This window comes from Cottoperca gobio, chromosome 5 (assembly GCF_900634415.1).
Source record: "Cottoperca gobio chromosome 5, fCotGob3.1, whole genome shotgun sequence".
NCBI lineage: Eukaryota > Metazoa > Chordata > Actinopteri > Perciformes > Bovichtidae > Cottoperca > Cottoperca gobio.
The window spans coordinates 1,065,662-1,086,588 of record NC_041359.1 but is presented as its reverse complement, the minus strand read 5'-3'; the positions used below and the strand labels follow the sequence as shown (position 1 = coordinate 1,086,588).

The window sequence follows — 20,927 nt, the reverse complement described above, 5'->3', positions numbered from 1 at the left end:
TGGCTGATATATACTTCCATTCAGAGGCAAAGAGATCAAAGAATGGTTTGAAGGTGTTGAAAATTCAAGACCTTGTTAACAAAGCTGACAAAGTAGTTACATCCCATCTCCTGTTCATCCATGCATGTAGTGGTTGTGACACCACCTCTGCAACATATGGGCATGGTAAAACCAGTCTTTTGAAGAAGATAAAACAATCAGAAGAATTGCAGCAGATATCCTTCTTGATGACCCATCCTGAGGCGACAGTGGAACAGATTGGCAAAGCTGGTATCCGGTTATATGTTATCTTATATGGAGGCAGAGCAGATGATTCTTTGAACATTCTAAGGTACGCTAAATACATGATGGTGGAGATGGTGTCGACAAGCAAAACACCAATTGATTCACAGAAGCTTCCACCTACAGAAAGAGCAGCATATTTTCACAGTTTGCGGGTTCATTTGCAAGTCATACTTTGGTTGAAGCTCACAAGCAATGACCTGGATCTGATGCAATGGGATTGGAAACTTGCTGATACCATTCTAGCACCAGTCCTGACAGACTTGGATGCAGCATCAGAGAGCTTACTGAAGTTTGTCAGATGTAAATGTAAACTTTCTGCCAGAAATCCATGTGGCAATAATAGTTGCTCTTGTCGTAAACATGGACTGAAATGTGTAACAGCCTGTGGAGACTGCAGAGGAGAAAGTTGTCAAAAATGCAGAGGAGGTTACCTTTGACGATGAAGACAATGTTGACACTAATGAAGAAATCGTGTTTCAGTAGTTAATTAAAAGTAAACTTACACCTTTTTTTATTTCTATTTTTTGCCCTTAGCACACTTTTTGAGGGGACTCTACCATTGCCTGGGGGTAGGGGTGGGGGGATTGTGCTTATACCAGAGGTAATGCGGTAATGACTATTATAGTTCATAGTAAAGTAACAATTTTCAGCAACTTAGACTTTGCATTTTCTACAATGAAGGTGAATGAACTGTCAAAAGTCGCCATAAAATCCTTACTTTTTTACCTTTTCCATCCATCCAACGGTAGACGATGGATGGATGGATACAAAAACATGCAAAAAAATTCAAAATATTCAAACACTCATAAAACATTTTCCCCAAGGGGATTTTTGAGGATTTTGGATATGTTGTTCTATGGCACATTTAGCTTATGTGGTGTAAAAATCATCTTTATACCATTTTTTTTTCCGGGTCAAAATGCCCAAAGACCAGACTATTCTCTGATCCTAATGAGATGATATGCATTTCTGAGGTCTAGCTTGGTGAAGACTGTGGCTATTTGGAGGAGTTCAAAAGCCGAAGATATTAATGGAAGTGGGTATCGATTCTTTACCGTAATGGCATTCAGAGGGCTGTAGTCAATACATGGCCTGAGAGTATTCTCAAATTCTGCCGTTTTTTTTGCTTTTTCCAGCAAACAAAATACCCTAGGGTACCAGATGAATTTCAATATACTAAAAGGTTATCATGGAATTTTAGCCCAATAGCCTACAGCCAAATAAACAAACTGCCTCCTCCAGCTTTATCGTGAAATTCATGATCATGTGAAAGGAGAAATGAGACAGCTAGCTAGATAAAGCGTAGTCCTACTGTTCAAAATGTCCGAGTGCATCTTTAATTTCGTCCGAAAAACTCCTGTTCTTGAATGCAGCATGACGTACCAGGTCAGAAAGGCGATAAGAGGGAGGACGTGCGCGTGGCCATGCGTACTGAAACGCCTGAAACCCGCCCCTTTACAATAACCCCCAACCTACAAAATGACTAATGCTCTGACTGTTAAAGCAGTGCCCTTGTAACGTCTGAATCTGCGTTCACTGGTGAAATACAGTGTGTTAAATTTATCTCAATTCGACGTTGAGGTTTATTTTCTCTGCTGCTTGGTCTGTGTTAAGGTTAGCTCTCGTGTTAAATTGCTACGACGAGACTGACGTGACATTTACGTTAATTCATTCATACACAACAACAATGGCAGCACAGGATTTTAATTTCTTGCTTGCGACGGATTCTTACAAGGTGAGTGGACCGGGTGTTCTCCTTTTTTCTATTTCTGTTTATTCACCCGATTAAATTGAAATTAAATCAATGTATTTTGGGATACCGTTCGCTACACCTTCTATTCAGTGTTTCAACCATTGTACATCACGAGTAACGTCAGCCGTTGCATTGTTGGTCAATTGAATGTTTTGGTTATGCTACACAGTTGTAGTTGGTAGTTGACCGTGTGTAAAAACCCTTTTTATACAGTCTATGGTTAAAACTGAAAGTAAGGCACCAGCAGTAGTTACATAACGCTACACTGTATTGTGTAAAGCGTTATGCTCTTGTTATTGCCCCCTGCAATTTGTTACAGGGGGTAGAGTCCTAGTCGTAAACTTTTAATAAACTTTATTCCATAACCTTATCTGAGAAGATATGGCTTGTCAAGGAATGGCTAGCTGTAGACAATTTTACTGAAGTAGCTCAATGCCTAAGTTTCGTTTTCACTATACCTAAACTATTCTTCACAATTTACTGTAACGTAACGCATTTTTTTTCAACCACATTTTCCAAGCTTTGTTTTAGCGTCAGTGTGATACAATACATACAGACTAGTTTTTGCTCAAAGAATCAATAACAAGACTAAGAAGTATGTGCTACATGCATGGCCAGATGTACCAGGTGGAAGTTCAGGGGCTCAGTATGGCAATAATCCTAAACATGAATTTGGAATGTATTGTTCTGCGATTCTTTAATTTGCATAGCGAGTAATCCACACATTCATTTTCAACATTGCAGATTAGTTTCGCGCATCAGAGAGCCCAACCTTTCATTGTCTGTTTAACTTTCAGTTTCATTTATGTAAATGTCTAACCCAAATCCGGTTGTGAGTCAGTCCACTGCAGTGCTTGGGCAGGCTGTGTTAGTATATAGAGTAACTCATGCTCTGCTCTGTAAAGTTAGGCTCAATATCAGATCTACCAGGTACACGCTCAGGAGCTCAGTATGGTAAGGGTCTCTAACAATGAATTGGGAATGTCCTGTTACTAAATCGTGTGAGTACACCAGCCTATGCTGATGATATGGCCCTTGTTGGTCTCCTACTGAAAGACAATGCCATACATGAGGAGGCTTATGTTAGCCAGGTTACTGTCAGTGGTGTACTGGCCATGTGGCATACCATCAAAAAACTCCATAACGTTTTTTATCGGCCCTGCCTGTCTCCTTTATGTGCCCATCATTCTAAATATATAATATAAATGGATAGAATACAAAATTTCAATAGTCACTACTGCATGCATATGTAAAGTGACTGTAATAGTGAACATAAATTCTGACAGCAGATGGTGTGACTCATGCCCCCCCTACATTGAGGTGTAGTTTAGTTTCGGGTATCACAGCACAACCTTTAATTTTTAGCTTTCAGTTTCATTTTTGTCAATTTGAAACCTAAATCCAGTGATGAGTCATTCCACTGCTTGGGCAGGTTGTGTTATAGAGTAGCTTATGCTCAGCTCAGTTAAGTTAAATGTCAGATGTCACTGTTTGATGTCATTCAAAGGTTTGCACTGCAGCCAAATGGCAAAGGTCTGGATGATTACCAAGAAGTCTTTTTATTAGCGCCAACAACCCCTGAAAACAAGTCCAAAGCAGCAGCACAGCCAAAAGGATTCCTCCAATGTGTCATCACAATCACATAATAGAATCTGATTTGGTAAGTTGTGATGAATAATTTGAAAGTCCACTGGTTTTACAGGGCACGGTTACATGTTTATTTTAAAGATTTAATTACTGACTTTTCATTGAAAATTAGTAGGCCTAATTAGTGTTTGACCAAGCGCAGAGAAGTGAAGCCCATGCGTGAGTGCTAAAAACTGTCGTTCCTCGAATGGCCACTTGAGGCTTGCTGCAAAATCGGACCCCGTGTTAAAATGCCCAATTTTACAGCAGAAATAAACATGTTTATAGCCTGGTACAAAAAACAGTTTTGGACTCTAAAGCTAATGTTGAATTTTTATATAACTCATTCGTTAAAATTATATTAAGGTTTAAAGTTGCTCTGCTGCGTGACCCAGGACCGCCTCGATTTTACAGACGATGCCCATTTTCAGATTAGCCGGGACTACGACGGTGGTGTAACTGCCAAGATGGCGACGGCTGGGACCACCCTCTTTGAGCTTCACAGGCTCACCAGAAACCAATGGGTGATGTCACGGAAACTACGTCTATATTTAATGCAGTCTAAGTGTTTGACATTAGGGTTGGGCGATATTACAGTTCATATTACGGTATACACCGTGCAATGGTAGAAATATGTCCACCATCCGGTAGAGATTCTTAAATACTGTTTCTATCTCGGTAGCAATTCTTCATCGGCCTCTCAAGGTAACTTGATTTGGGCCGACATGGAGGAGGAGGGTGTCATTGTATAATCAGGATGAGGAATAACTCTGGTTATATAATTAGCAGCCATTTTCACAGTATTTTGAAAGATGAGCAAAACCTGCAGGAAACGTCAAGTCTTTTTATTGTTTTGGTATACTCTTAAGTTCAATTTTGTGGGATTTTATATTGCTTTGTATTGCAATGAATGAAGTCAGGCTGCTATGTATTTACCATAAAACCTGTATATAAACCCTTACCGTGATATAAAAATACATACTATGATAGAAGATTTTGGCCATATCGCTCACTATTTGACTTGTTGCCCCCTCTAAGTCGATAAGTCGACTAATTGGTCGTTTTGGTTGATTACGATTTCTTTAGTTGATTAGTCCATTTTTTTAATGGCTTATTTTTCATGCCAAATTACTTATTTTCAAGAAACTTATGAGTTTATCTCTGGCAAACACTAGATGTAAAGTGGTGCTTTTGCATGATTCTTTTTCGAGAAACTCAGTTTTACAAATCCGTCGCTTAAATCAACTAATTGATTTAGAGTTTTGCTTTGATGATTATATTTTAGTCACAGAAATGATCTTGTCAACAACAAGGACACTGAGTGTTTGTAACCGACATTGAATCTGAAAATAGAGCAGCTTCTATGATTGAACAATGAAAGCTTTATTAATTCATCTAGAAATATTTATATAAATGAGCCCAATATTTTGGTCTCACCTACAGTATATGTTCTTGTCGGGGTTTTAGGGTTACCACATGCCCAGCAATAAGCTTGTGCTTTGTATCGCTGACTGTTTCTTTGTTCATGTCAACCAGTTTACCCAACTAAACTGTTTTGCAGACTGGTTAAAGCACACTGTGCAACACTGCCATGAAAACATTAAAACGCAAATGATCGATCATTAAATATGTTTTATTCGTCGTCTGATGTAGCAGATCTGCTTGTTGTCCTTCAAGGTTAATATTATGTTTTGTAATTTTTTTTAAATTATTTCTTCTGACATTAGCAAAGACTATTTCTTTCAGGCTAGGCTCCACACCTCCACAGTAAGAAGCTGTGGGATGTTAACAGTGTGTCATGTCTGTGACAGTCAGATCTCTGTGGGCAGACGGGCTACTACTTCATATTGCGCACAACTTTTGTTTTTCTCCATAACTGTATTTTATTTTCAGTCTCAAACTCTGATAAACATACTAAACAAACAACATTACATTTAAAAACATTGACAATACAAGACAGTTATACCAATGTTTCCACAGGGGTGACTGGTATCAGAACACTAATGGTGTTCAGAGAATCATTCAGTCGACAGATACATTTAAATCTCAGATTTCTCAATAGAGCCTGGAAAGTGTTTACTCCTGCTTTACAAAACAACTCGCTAGCACATACACATACATGTCATACATGCTAGCCAACATGTTAGCTTGAGCATATAATATACAGCACTGTCTATACATGTCATCGTCATCAGACATTTGATCTGTAGTGAAGTGCCCCTGATATTTAGTTGTATTACAAAAACATAGTATTTGTACTTGACCTGCATATTCTGTTTGGCATTACAATATACCACAATTCTTATAATATAGTATCACAAACATGCAAAATATTGGCTTTTCTGTGTCACCGAACATATTTTAAGAATAACAACATTAGACATGTGTTGACGATGCTATACACATGTAAATAAAGGAAAGTAAAATACTACTTTTCTATCCTCCTCCACTTCTTTTCACTTGATAAATCTTATTTAGAGGACTAATCCTAATATTGCTTCCAGTAAAGAAGCCTGTTCTGGAGTTTTCTATGTCTGGTAACTGAAGTTATTCTGAGTTTGTTCACTCGAAGTTAGACAATGGAGAAAGAAGAAGGAACTTCAATAGGAGGCAGGATGAGGCCCAAGAATGTATTCCTGAAGCTTTTTCAGCCAGTGACTGACCGGTTGTTGCTGTTGATTATTCAATTATTGCTTTAAGAGCACAAAGAGAGACGCATGCTTTAAGCTGTCATCATTTGTTCCCACATGGATCCAAGGAAGATGTTTACTGTACACTCAAGCATCAGGTTAAGCAGACAATCCTATGGTTAGTGTGCATACTGGGGGTTCATGCCATTTCACAATACAAGTCTGTTGATCAATAAGCATTACCCTCACCAAGGGTGATTATTATAATGACATTGTAACATGTTTAAATTAGACTCCGTTCATCTGTTTCTGGGACTTTACCTGCTAGATGGTCATGCTTGACTTCTGTCTGTTTTGTGTCTTTCAGATCACACACTACAAACAGTACCCTCCAAATGTCAGCAAAATCTACTCCTACTTTGAATGCAGACGCAAGAAAGGCTCCCAGTTCAGTGAAGTGGTGTTCTTCGGTCTTCAGTATCTGCTGAAAAAGTACCTCATAGGTACATTCGCCTCCTCCCCTCTGATCTAATGAATGAATTGACAGAACCATATAGTAAAGAAAAAGCTGTTACAGAGAACACTGGAGAATGGAGTGCCTTGTATAAAAAATGCTTTACACACAGAAGAAATGTTGTTCACACCCTAAAAGTTACGGCTAAAATATTTAGGTAAATCCAACATCACGTGGAAACAAAACAGAAGATTAACTACACTCGTGCACTTTTACGTACTGTTAACGATTTGATTGTAGCGCAGGCTGGGCACTTTTCTGGATATTGAGTAAATCCTTTGTATTGTCTGCATGTGACTGAAGTCTTACTAACCTAGTTTGTTCTCTACAGGCCAAGTTGTCACAGAGGAGAAGATTCAGGAAGCCAAGATCTTCTACCAGATGCACTTCAAACAGGCGGTGTTTGATGAGGAAAGCTGGAGGAAAGTCCTTGAGGTATACTTTCTGACTTTATAAAAACTTAAAGCTAGCAAGGCTTTATAAGTGAAACCCACAACAACGAAACATTCAATAATTCAGTGATTAACAAAGAATCATTATTCTGCCAAGAAATGTAGTTCTTCAGCGTCATTTAGCAGATGCAGTTGAAAGCATGCTTAAAGATTGATGATTGTTAACATTTATTTGGATAGCGACATTAATTGTGCATTTGTTGCATTTGTGCGGGATCTCTCGTAGGCCTAACGTTATGAGCAAGAGAAAAGACTTGTTATTATGTTGCAGTTATTAACCACGTGTCTAACATCAGCAACTATTACGCTCACTTTAACGAGAGAAAATTAAGAATAATATGCTACGAGTGAAAAGAAGCAAGCTAGCTAAAGTTACATTGTTCACTTACCATAGTTAGTTAATGTAGTTTGTCCGCTCTGTCTGGAGATAAATGGCCGATGGATTTAACGTTGTTTCTCCAAGAAGAGACGAGACACAGCGGGCTCCCCATTGGCTCAAACATTAATCCCGTAGGCTCTTTGTTTCTTTCGCTGGCATCGTTGTGTTTTCTTTTCGTTCCTTTCTTTTTTTAATCTTCCTTTTCTTCTTCTTTTGGTTTTATGGTGGGTTGCAAGAGTTACTTATAAGGTGCATACTGCCACCTACTGTACCGGAGTATGTAGTATGAGATGGTGTCTTGACCTAAACTATCTGTTTCAGAAAAAGAGATATTCAGTCTGCCTAGACAGATTCATCTTCATATATCTAAGCTGAAGTAAATGTGTTTGTTACTACGTCAGAAACACGATGGCCGTCTACCTATCCGGATCAAAGCGGTCCCTGAGGGGAGAATTGTACCGAGAGGCAACGTGCTCTTCACTGTGGAAAACACAGATCCCGACTTCTACTGGCTCACCAACTACATTGAGGTAAACCATTTTGCCACAGCTTCATTCACAAAACCAGGAATTACTGGGCGCCACTAGTGTTACTGTTTGGAAGAAAGACGTTTCTTGATGTTTACTTTAGTATTGACCAAGGATGTCAGTTTTGAACAGTACTGCTTCAATTTGTGGTCATTTTTACATGTATTTGGAGTTTAAAATGCTGGAATCTTTAGTGGGGCAGTAGCAGTCCATGGCAACCTCCCACCCGCACTTTATTTAGAACTTCTCCAAAGAGGGATTTAGACAGTTCATCCCTCGGGTAAGAGAAGTTTTGACAGAACATCAATATTGCATCACTGTCACTTAATCTGCCTTTTCTCTCTCATCAATAACTGTCCTCTCGCTCCTTTTCTGTCATCTTTTGTTTTTTCACTCACTATCTGCTCTCTTTTCTCCCCACACCCATACTATTTATATCCACCCCCATCTACTAACTGTAGACCATGCTGGTCCAGATGTGGTATCCCATCACAGTAGCCACCATATCCAGGGAGTTTAAGAAGATCCTGGCCAAGCACCTGAAGGCCACCTCCGGAGGCCTGGAAGGTCTCGACCTGAAACTTCATGACTTTGGCTACAGAGGAGTCTCCTCACAGGAGGTCAGGAGGATTTTCTCTTTGTTTTTATTTAGTAAGAAAGTCAATGGAGTTTCTGTTTTTGTTTCTGTCTTTTGCACTGTCTGCACTAAAATCATTTCTTCGTAATCACTGTGGCTAAGGATAAGAGAATCTCTGAAATTCCTTACCATTGTGTGGCATGTAACTGGTTTGTATTTTCACAGAAAGTGGAAATGTACGTGGCCTATGTAACAAATGATCATCTTGTGATATGGCTGTGTCATGCTGATGTTATCACATTTGTGTAGGACATCTTACTGGTCACATTACTGTTTAAAGGCACAAAGGTTAGATTAAGATGGTTCAAATGAAAGTCAGAAGGAAAGTTACATAATAAGCATGAAGATGGAATGTGAATTCACTTATGTATCTCTTGTTTTGCGATAAAAAGGATTCTAAAATAAAATAACTTAGAATTGAAAGGTCGATGTAAACATTTGTTTAAACCAGGCAGCTGACTGAAAACACCTTCATAAACTCATTTTAGCCCTGATGACTATCAGGTACAAAATCACTGGATGGAAGGCAATCTTCTTACTCACTTATAATAATAGGCATAATAAAGGTAGGCAGGTGTAAAGTAACAAAAGTGGGCATTAATCCAAGGAATCATTTTATTGTAATATTACACCAACCTAACATCATTTTTCTCGTGATGATATGAAGTCGTGATACATGGTCTAGGTTCGGTACCAAGATCAGTTGTCCTATGCAGTTCCTACCAGCTGACTGAACAACTACAAAGTCCACTGAAACAATGGGGATGTAACAATCCTGTTTCAGATTGGTGGTTGGTTATTAACCTTTTAAACAGAGTCTTGTTTTGAACTGAAATCATCAGAGACTATTTGAACAGCGAAGTGATCCATAATGTGCACCTCTACTCTCCAGTCTGCAGCATTAGGTGGAGCAGCTCACCTGGTTAACTTCTGCAGTACCGACACAGTTGCTGGGCTGCTGATGGCTCAGCGCTACTATGGCTGCCCGATGGCTGGCTTCTCTATTCCAGCAGCAGAACACAGGTATAACACAAATACACACAAATATACATGTAAATCGTGTATTTGAAAGTGTACAGCATAAATTCAATCCATGGCAGCATCATAATCAATTAGAGAAACGTTTTATGTTTTGCTTATAATATAGAATAAATGCTACTAATCTGCACAGTTGAGCTGTCAAAGACAAATTTGAGGAAAGACAATTAATGGTTCTATCTTCAAATATTAGAACTAGTATTAATATTTCTCGCACCAATGACTGAGTCTGTTACTTCCCTCCTGTCATGCAGCACCATCATCTCCTGGGGGAGGAGCAGGGAGAAGGAGGCGTTTGAGCGAGTCCTTGACCAGTTCTCCTCGGTGCCAGTGTCAGTAGTCAGTGACAGCTACGACATCTTTAACGCCTGTAAACACATCTGGGGAGACGAGCTGAAGGAGCGCGTCATGGAGCGCAACCAGGACTCATGTCTGGTCATCAGGCCGGACTCTGGCGACCCCGCAGAGACTCTTATTGAGGTAAATAACGGGGCTGGATTAAACCGTGTTGTGGCCATTAAAGAAACAGATATCTAAAATGTTTAATTGGGATTTCTGCCTTGATTTTAAACTTTTATAATTTCAACTAGTCAACTAAATCTTCTTGGCTATTTTTAATAATGAAAGTCTTTCTTTTGTATTCTTCATACTTGGAGCTAGAAACTTCCAAGTAAACTTCCTTTACTTTTAAAAACGGGGAACCACTTTTGCTATCCATCAGTTTAAAAGATATAGTGGATATTGTATCGTCTTGTCTTACACACCTCATGCATGGCTGTAAATATCTGAAATGACTCATAAGTCACTGAAGGTAATAAGTAATTATTGTTTAGTCAGTTTATCTTAGACTATTAGTCCTGGGAATTCCTGTTGTAAAAACCTTTAACTTGATTTTGAAACATTTGCATCTCCTTGATCCCGCGTTGTATTAATTACGAGTAAATGATTCAATGTAGATGAACTGAGGTAGTAAGATGTTTCGGCTGCTCCAGCTAAACATGGCGGTTACCCGATGGATGGATGAATGAATGGAACTCCTAACTAACATCATTGAAATGCCACTTGTAGGTCATCAAGATTTTGGGGGAGCGTTTTGGCTTTTCTCTGAACTCTGTGGGATACAAGGTTCTGCCTGCTTGCCTGCGAATTATTCAAGGAGACGGCATTGACCTCAGCTCAGTGGAAGAGGTGAGAAAAGGTTTAGTTGTTGTGCTGGTCTGGTTATACATCTTATTCACTATGATATTTTGGTATTCCCTCCTGTTGCAGATTCAGTTTTACTGTTTTGATCATTACTTCACCTATTTTAATAATTTTTAGCGCACCAAAAGTAAAGGGCAATTCAAGCCCCTATTGTATAAAAGCCCAAGAAAAATCGTCTGTTTCAGACAGCATAGCAGGCAACACACGGACTACAGCAACTTTCACTGATTATCACACTGAAATTCTTCACATGGGGGCTTGATGTTTTTGGAACAAGAAGCCTCCCTTGTAGTTTAGCCTATCATTCCTGTATGATGACTTTGTAATCACATGTTTCATTTCTGGAATTTGGCAGTGCACTGGTAGCCACAGCTTTACAGTAAAGTAGAGCAAGTTTGTTTTTATAAGTAAATGGCATAGAGAATTTGGTTAAGTTAGTTGGTTATAACCGGGTTGCTCGCTTAATGTGAAACTATGACTGAGTCACTGTATCCCCAGAAGTTGATGGGTAAAATGTAATTCAATTAATGGCACAAACTACGACAATAAGACCCAGGTTGTATTTCCTTTAAAGATGTATTAATAATGGTCAGCTTTTGATTGTTATACAGTATATCTCAAAAGTGAGTACACCCTTTAGATTTTTGCAAATATTCTGTTATATCCTTTCAGGGGATAACATTATCCTAATGAAACTTTGATATAACTTAAAGTAGTCAGTGTGCTGCTTGAATAACAGTATAGATTTATTGTCCTTTGAAAATTACTCAGTACACAGCTGTTAATGTCTAAACAGCTGGCAACAAAAGTGAGTACACCCCATAGTGAACATGTCTAAATTGTGCCCAAAGTGTCAATATTTTGTGTGACCACCATTGTTATCTAGCACTGCTTTAACCCTCCTGGGCATGGAATTCACCAGAGCTGCACAGGTTGCTTCTGGAATCTTCTTCCACTCCTCCACGACGACATCACGGAGCGCACGGATGTTGGACACCTTGCACTTCTCCACCTTCCTCTTGAGGATGCCCCACATGTGCTCAATTGGGTTTAGGTCTAGAGACATACTTGGCCAGTCCATCACCTTAACCTTCAGCTTCTTCAGCAAGGCCGTTGTCATCTTGGAGGTGTGTTTAGGGTCATTATCATGTTGGAAAACTGCCCTATGGCCCAGTTTCCGAAGAGAGGGGATCATGCTCTGCTGCAGGATGTCACAGTATATATTGGAATTCATGTGTCCCTCAATGAAATGCAGCTCCCCAGTGCCGGCAGCACTCATGCAGCCCCAGACCATGATGCTGCCACCACCATGCTTGACTGTAGGCAAAACACATTTGTCTTGGTACTCCTCACCAGGGTGCCGCCACACACGCCGGACACCATCTGACCCAAACAGGTTTATTTTGGTCTCATCAGACCACAGGACATGGTTCCAGTAACTCATGTTCTTGGATTCATTGTCTTCAGCAAACTGTTTGCGGGCTTTCTTATGCATCGGTTTCAGAAGGGGCTTCTGTCTGGGGCGACGGCCATACAAACCGATTTGATGCAGTGTGCGGCGTATGGTCTGGGCACTGACAGGCTGACATCCCACTTCTGCAACCTCTGCAGCAATGCTGGAAGCACTCGCACGTCTATTTTTGGAAACCAACCTCTGGATATGACGCTGAGCACGTGGACTCAACTTCTTTGGTCGACCCTGGCGAGGCCTGTTCCGAGTGGAACCTGTCCTGGAAAACCGCTGTATGATCTTAGCCACTGTGCTGCAACTCATTTTCATGGTGTTGGCAATCTTCTTATAGCCAAGGCCATCTTTGTGAAGCGCAATAATCCTTTTTTTCAGCCGCTCAGAGAGTTCCTTGCCATGAGGTGCCATGTTGTCCAGCATTCAGAGAGAATTGTGCCCAAAACACCAAATTTAACAGCCCTGCTTATCATTTACACCTGAATCCTTGTAACACTAACGAGTCACATGACACCAGGGCGGGAAAACAACATCATTGGGCACAATTAGGACATGTTCACTATGGGGTGTACTCACTTTTGTTGCCAGCTGTTTAGACATTAACAGCTGTGTACTGAGTAATTTTCAAAGGACAATAAATCTATACTGTTATTCAAGCAGCACACTGACTACTTATAGTTATATCAAAGTTTCAGTAGGATAATGTTATCCCCTGAAAGGATATAACAGAATATTTGCAAAAATCTAAAGGGTGTACTCACTTTTGAGATATACTGTATGCTCTGTTGAAAACCACTATACATATAAGAAACTTTATTTGTCTTGGTCCAATCAATTATTAAAATGAAGGATTGTATGCCAACGCTATTCTTTAAAAAAGCAAAAAAACAGATGGTTGCCATTGTCTTGACTGCAAGACTGTTATAGTTCCACTGTCTTGCCTCAAAATATTTATCATCCTAATTTTTTTATATCAAACATCATTAATAAATTGATTTCAAGCATTTTTTCTTTGTTTTCTGTAGATTCTTCAGAAGCTGAGTGATGAAGGCTGGAGTGCTGAGAACATCTTCTTTGGTTGTGGCAGTGCTTTGCTTCAGAAACTCAACAGAGATACACTCAGCTGTGCCTTTAAGTGCAGCTATGTGGAGACTAACGGCAAAGGGGTAAGTGGAAGGGCTCTGGCTTGATTTGGATGCTGCTGCAACATTCATTTCAAACGTCATTAACTGAGTTTAACAGATGAACATCAACAGATTACAATGTTTCCCCTAGGTTTACTGCTTTTGGGGGGGGGGTGCAGCCTGAGCTGGATGAGGGCGGTCCTTGCGTGTTCTCTCCTTTCCTCCGCTCTGTCTCTGACTGTAGGTGTGTGCGGAGCCCCGCTCTTCGCGAAACAGAGCAAAGGAGAGAATGTTCAAAGCAACGCAGTAGACACTGAAACGTGCACATACATTAGATAAGTTGTGAATATATTATATAAAGAACTAAAATAAAACTTGAATTGAATTTCCCAAGACAATGTTACGGGAAACCCTGGATTATTGTTAATATGACCCGTCTTGTGAAATGAACACAAACTCTTCGTAGGCTAAATCAAGGCTGCAACCGCAAACAAAGCCTGTTTCAATGGTTACTTGGGTTTGTGAGTATTGTTTTAACACGGGCTTGAAAAGGTTAAAAGCCACCCATACATATTACACCTATCACAACCATGCCCTTTTACTGGCATATACATCTGTAATAGACATGTTGATTTAAAGATGAAGTTTTGAAGAGAGGCTTGTATGGCACAGATACTGGAATCCTCTGACTGGTTTCCAATGTGCTCATAAGCATGGGGAGCAGATGATTTCAATTAGTTTTGCATGTGTTCTCCTAGATGGACGTGTACAAGCAGCCAGTGACCGACCCATCCAAGGGGTCAAAGAGGGGTCGATTGTTACTGAGGAGAAACTCTGACGGCTTCTTAGAGACAATAGAGAGAGGGGCAGGCAAGCCTGAGGAGGTTAGTACAAGCATTTCATTTTTAACTCTCACTACATTTGGATTATCACAGTTTTATTACACCAAATATAGACTATACTAGCTTTACTACTAGACTTTCTCTCTATCAATCTATATATCTAGTAGTACACACCTGTGGTTTAACACTTGCACACATGCATGTGTGTAGGGTAAGTCACATCTCCCACCTCGTGCACTGAGCTGCTGCACATGTTGTTGCTCAGGTGTGCGACCAGCCGGTGACCAGCACAGTACTGTTTGTATAGTAACAGTTAACGTCTACGTAGGTTGAATCGAGTTACATAATGATGCGTTCTAGCTCTATTTAGTAAAAATTTGTATTGAGCAAATTGGGTAAATCATAACATTGTCATGATGTGGTCAAATGTAATCTTGTAAAAATGTAGGTTTTGTCAGAGTTTTTGAGTTTCAATAACAGTAAAACGATCGGTACCGGTATGGCTCATCAGCAATCGGCAGTTGGTATCAGCGGCAAACAAGACTTGATGGAGCATCTCTACTACAAATACAAATGCATCCAAATGGTGTCTGTTGTCTTTCTCATTGTCTGCAGACATAAATATTAAATTGATAACAGCAAGATGAGGGTATATCCTTCTGAAACATGTTTGCTAACTAGAATATTGTGTAATGCACACTTGGTAGACAGCTGCATAGTTTAACACAATTATCTTTAAAATAATTGTGAACTGTAGAGTGAGATAAAAAACTTGGGGGAAGAGAGTGGCTGCCATGGGGCTCGAACCTCATCTTCTACCTCTCACTCTCTTACTTGAACTTGTCTTTATGACATAACTTATCTTGTGAGTTTCAAGTTTTAGGTTTCTCCAAAAATGTTCTGTGTTATTGTACTTTCATAAAGTTGAGGGACTCACAAGAGAGAGATTTATATAATAAAAAATGTTTTAAAAGATGGTCAAAATCTGTGCAGCAGAGGCCAAGATCTACTGACCTTTAGTACCTAGTATGGGTCGAGCTCTTAACAATGGTTGATGCTATATTTCCCCTCATTCATTGACGGAACAGGCCCGTGGCCCCAGTTTGTAATGAAAGCTTTATGTTGAAAATGTATGGTCTCAAGCCAAGACACTTGACATAGTGACTTATTTTCTCAGATCAACAAAGCTTCTCCAGAGCACATTATACAGCTGCCATTAAACACATCTTCAAGTGCATAACATTTGACAATATACAGTATCTGGACAGAATTATGAGGCATATTTTATATTAAATGCAAAATCATAGATTTCCTTTCTTTTAAATTGTATACTGTCTGAATATGTTTAACAGTTTTGCAGTTAAACTTCACCCTTCTGCACTTAATGATTGAGCTGTGTGTGCCCTGTGTTCTTCAGGACCTGCTAGTGACTGTTTTTGAGAATGGCAGCCTGATGCAGGACTACACCCTTGAGGAGATCAGGAAGAACGCTCGGCTGAGGGACGAGGAGGTGAACCCCACCCTGCACAACCATGAACAGGAGCTGTTGCACAAACACATCATCAACGGGGTTCATTAGATCAACTCACAACGCCAAATAATACTTGAGTTTTTAACAGGGTGCACTGGAAAGAAGACTGCAGTGTTTCTGAAAGGCACCCATCTAAGTATAAACTGAACATGTTGAAGGAGAGTGAAAAGCTGTTTCTTACAATACACAACATTTTAATACAACAAAATATGAATACGGTATTACCGATTATGGTAATCATCAGGTATGGGTTACACTTGCTAATGCACTCAGTAAGAGTGCTTGATATACAATATTAGATTTTAAGGTGTCGGCCTCATACCTCAGCAGAACAACATATTGCGGCAGCCTACTTCCTGCCCTTTAGTATAGCACAAGCCATGTACAGTATGTAAATGAAGACATCACAACACTGACCAGTAGGGCTAAATAATCTGATTGTGCAGCACTGCAAAGGTTTGGACAAGAAAACAATGAAGCCATACCTGTTGTTTCTGTTTCATGATTGCTCATGCTACTGGCTCACAAAGCACATGATGAAACTCCAATACCTAATATTGAATAGATTTTAAAAACTATATGAAATGAAAAATCATATGAATAAATTGTGTAGAATATATGAATAAACCAATATTTTTTTTAATAATTGAAGAAATGGTTAGAACTCAACTCATTATATAATTATAGTTTAATTATGAATCATTCATCAGTATAATGAAAGTACATTTATTTCAAAATGCCCTTTTCAAAAGGAAGCTTCTGAATTCATACTAATAATCAAATGATCAGTCACTTCTTCATGACAGTGGTGTTGTCACCGCCCTCTCACCCAATCACGTGCCCCTGCAACCTTGAAGCTAGCAAGCTCAACAACTGCTTACAAATGTTTGCCAGCTAGCTCCTGTTAGCTAAAGCAACAACAATGCTAAGGTTATTCTGAGTCGACTAACTACAGTACACATTAATAGTAACTTAATTATGTAGCTTTCAAGCCTTATCTTAATAAGGCTGCTTGTCAGTGACTGCTCATGCTACCTTGCTAGCTGGCAAACTAGCTTGACGGATTTGTGAGTTTAGATTATTACTGCGCATCTGAGTGAGGAGCTAGTGTTAGCATTGTTAGCTCCTGATGGCTAGTTGCCACCAAAAAAGCTTCTTAAACACATTAAACCCTAGCTTTATGAGACAGGGCTCATGTGGTTGGCTGAAAGGTGAGCGAAGGCTTGCGACCATGGATGTATAAACTGAACTGGATAAAAGAACGGCGACGGGCCTTGAAACCAATGTTCGTAGTGGCCGAACCGTATAATTACCTGCGGGTCCGTCACGCGTCTCCATTTGTCCCACAAAGACTTTCCCCATAGACTTGCATTGGGAACAATTTTTAGGTAAATAAACTTCCCTGTACAAACACTTGAATAGCTCTTATTTAAATCGTTCGTGCATTTTACAACTTTTAAGACCTAATGTCCAAATACCGAGCTATTTCCCTCGACATAATGAACTGCCGTTCATGAGAGCGAGCCCAGGCTAAGCGGTTGTGAGGCGGTGTCAAAGGAAGCGCTAGTGGGCTTGCTCTATGGGATTCGGGAAATTTTTACGCCCGGCAGTCAAACTTTTTTTGGCTTTATGCACCACTCAAGCGTCTTTGAGTACCTAGAAAATTGCTATTTAAATTAAATGTATTAGTTCCTCTGAGTAACTTTTATATGAATGAACAGGGCCCCGCCTCCAACGCTGTATTCAGTTCTCTTTCCACATCCATGGACGCGGCAACAATGCACTCTCAGCTTTCGTAAATTGGATGAATACGTATTAGTTTGATTATCTGATTTTGAATACTTAAGTAATTAATATACACATGATTGATATTGAGATCATGCGTTGATATTCATTCCAAATATAAATAATTAATGTAATGATGATGTGATTATGCACGTTAATTTAACACCAATAAATTGAGCATTACATCTTTTGAAGTTTCAAACCAAAAAAATAATCACCCAACTCAAACACAGTCACAATATTAACATTTAATTCATTAATTTATACATTTATTTCAAAAATTGATGTTTTTTATATCCTTTGCTGTTTGGTACTGTATTAATTTTTGATGAACAAGTCCTTTGTTTGTGCAAACAGTAAACCCTTAGAAGACAGACTGGAGTGGGGTAAAAATATTTAGGTGAAAGTCAGGTTTGATTGGCTGACCTTGGATTGATTTATAGATATTAAAGGAAACATTCACTCTGATGATTTCCTACACATACAGTCAGCATTTGCTGTCCACTGCTTTCCACCACTTTGTTATTTCATGATGAAGTTTTATCATTACGTCTTTAATTTAGTCCTTATGTATCAACTTTCCCTCAACCTGCCCAGTCTATTTTAGTTAGAAGTACATTATTTCCCAGAATGCCTTTCAACAACCTCTACACAGGGGGGCATTATTGCTGCAAATAATTTTTACAGACCCGTATAAACCAGTGTATCTTATGTAAACTGTCTATTCCAACTGATCATCATCATGTAATTGTATCATTTGATTTCCTGCTTAACCTACAACTTCCTACTGTCCACTCTCATACAATTTTTGAAGTGGGCTTCTTTCCTATCCCCGTCATAACAGATTACCCGTGAGCTCTCGCAGGGCTGACAAATGAAAAGACCAGCTAGTCTGCTGCTGTATCTTTATGTATTGAACAACTTACTTTTTTCCTCAGCTGTTTAGGTCTAGTTCATTGTGTTTATCCCTTCTTACTCTTTTCATGCACCTTTCTTTTCTGGTACAATATTATATATATATAGAGACAGGGAGAGGGAGGGGGAGAGAGAGGAGAGAGGAGAGAGAGAGATAGAGGGAGAGTTGAGAGAGAGGGAGGGGAGAGAGAAGGGAGAGAGAGAGAGAGAGAGGGGATAGAGAAGAGAGAGAGAGAGAGCGAGAATAGAGAGAGATATATTATATATATTATTATATATTATTATATATATATAATATATATATATATATATATATATAAGATAGATATATATATATTATCATATATATATATATAATAAATATATATATATATATATATATATATTTATATATTATATAGATATATATAGTATCTTGATTATATAATATACTATATATATCCTATATATATATAGATATATATATATATATATATATCTCTATATCTATATATCTCTTTCTAAATCTTATATATAATATCCTATATATATTATAATAATATATATATATATATATATAGATATATATATATATTCAGCAACAAATTCCACAATAATCAGTTCAGTTTCAGACTGCAGGCCAGAGCCTGTTTGCATTTGATTTTCTTGCTGATGACCAGTCTATGGGGATTAGTGTTTGACCTGTTGTGTAGTATCAGAACTAATCATATGTGTAATTATATGCTGTAAATATACTTTTGAAAATGATTTTCTTTTAACATATCTGTATCTTTTAAATGTTCTGTTTCTTTTGATTTTGATTGTGTTTTAAAAACAGACCTTTTGTAAGATTAAAAAAAATAACATTTTGCTAAAACATTTTTTTGTTATTTTGTTAAACTGTAGAGGCAGGGTGTTATAACACTAAGGGACCAGAAAATAGAATCCACACATTGTACTACCAATTTTCAGTGCCCAACTAAATGCAATCTTTAAACTGAAACACAAGTTCTCACCCTGCGTTTATTAAATATGCACATTCCTGCAATTTTCTGTTGAGCCACTAGAGGGAAGCAGAGTCAAACAAAGCTATAGTTTGTGCACGGAGATGAGAACGCAAAGCATTTTGAAGCGCAGATCAGTATTACAGGAGCAGCTTAGTTTCATGTAGTCATGACGTTTTAACTAGTGCACAGCCTTAAGTACATTGAGGATGCATTGAGATGTGATCGTTCAGACCACTTTCGGAGGTGGTCTGGGTCATATTCTTTTAGCAGTGTGTGCGTGACTGCATCCTGGGCCACTTTGAAGGAACACTTATTCAATGCGTGTGTGATACTCACAGAAAGATGTGATCTTCAACAGCTTGTAAGATGATGAAAGTGTTTCCCGTAAACATTTAGCAGATTTGCTGCAAACGATCATTAATATCCTTTGCAGTGCGGAGTTTGGCATGCAGTTAACACACCTTCAAATTTTTTTTTTATGAAAACCTCTAACGTGCGTGTTTCTTTGTGACTTCGTGTACCTCAGGGACGTGCGGTCAGGGGAGGCAGAGCCTCTTTGTGGAAGTAAAAGGCCAGTGTGCCTAGTTTGTACGGACGCGCTTGTGGTCATCATTACAGCACAAACCATGCCAAACTGGACGAGCTGAAAGGACGAGTGCATTTGGATAAAGTTAACGTTGTGTGTTTTTAGATTTTAATTTTGCTGAGCGATAAAGTGCTGCTTGAAAAAAACAAACAAGCACCAAGAGCCGCCACTGCTCGAAAGCATTAATGTTATTCCAAGGATACACCATGAATAAAACTAATCGGAATTAATGGTAACAAACTAACGCTCTGGTCGGGACTTGGACCAGCAGCAGACGAGCTGCACTCTGGCTGCTCGTGGCAGCAGACCTAACATCAGCGGAGCTAACATCAGCAGGGCTAACATCAGCAGAGCTAACATCAGCAGGGCTAACAGCAGAGCTAACATCAGCAGGGCTAACATCAGCAGAGCTAACATCAGCAGGGCTAACATCAGCAGGGCTAACATCAGCAGGGCTAACATCAGCAGAACTAACATCAGCAGGGCTAACATCAGCAGGGCTAACATCAGCAGGGATAACATCAGCAGACCTAACATCAGCAGGGCTAACATCAGCAGAGCTAACATCAGCAGAGCTAACATCAGCAGGGCTAACATCAGCAGAACTAACATCAGCAGGGCTAACATCAGCAGGGCTAACAGCAGAGCT

The 20,927-nt window shown here is 39.2% G+C and overlaps 1 protein-coding gene across 6 annotated transcripts; it reads left to right on the top strand.

The window, feature by feature from the left end:
• The first annotated feature begins 1,730 nt into the window (after positions 1 to 1,730).
• On the top strand, positions 1,731 to 18,568 carry nampt2 (nicotinamide phosphoribosyltransferase 2). Of its 6 annotated transcripts, none has more exons than XR_003832312.1 (13): positions 1,731 to 2,020; positions 3,546 to 3,698; positions 4,096 to 4,188; positions 6,662 to 6,797; positions 7,140 to 7,243; positions 8,041 to 8,169; positions 8,628 to 8,786; positions 9,696 to 9,826; positions 10,096 to 10,321; positions 10,910 to 11,029; positions 13,535 to 13,675; positions 13,785 to 14,517; positions 15,893 to 15,915. XR_003832312.1 is itself a non-coding variant. In XM_029432308.1 (13 exons), exons 2-13 carry the CDS (start codon positions 3,663 to 3,665, stop codon positions 16,052 to 16,054), a joined length of 1,563 nt encoding a protein of 520 aa, XP_029288168.1. In that variant the 5' UTR covers positions 1,731 to 2,020; positions 3,546 to 3,662; the 3' UTR covers positions 16,055 to 18,568. The 6 variants fall into 6 exon arrangements, 5 of the variants coding, with proteins under 5 accessions (XP_029288168.1, XP_029288170.1, XP_029288169.1 ...); XM_029432308.1 differs by having other exon boundaries at positions 14,392 to 14,517; positions 15,893 to 18,568; XM_029432310.1 differs by lacking the exon at positions 4,096 to 4,188 and having other exon boundaries at positions 14,392 to 14,517; positions 15,893 to 18,568.
• The last annotated feature ends 2,359 nt before the right edge of the window (positions 18,569 to 20,927 follow it).

Bases quoted from the DNA above. Each gene is read 5' to 3' on its own strand.
- nampt2 (XM_029432308.1), top strand. From the start codon at position 3,663: ATGTGTCATCACAATCACATAATAGAATCTGATTTG. The intron at 8,170-8,627 runs GTAAACCATTTT...TACTAACTGTAG, and splicing joins GGCTCACCAACTACATTGAG to ACCATGCTGGTCCAGATGTG. The intron at 11,030-13,534 runs GTGAGAAAAGGT...TGTTTTCTGTAG, and splicing joins ACCTCAGCTCAGTGGAAGAG to ATTCTTCAGAAGCTGAGTGA.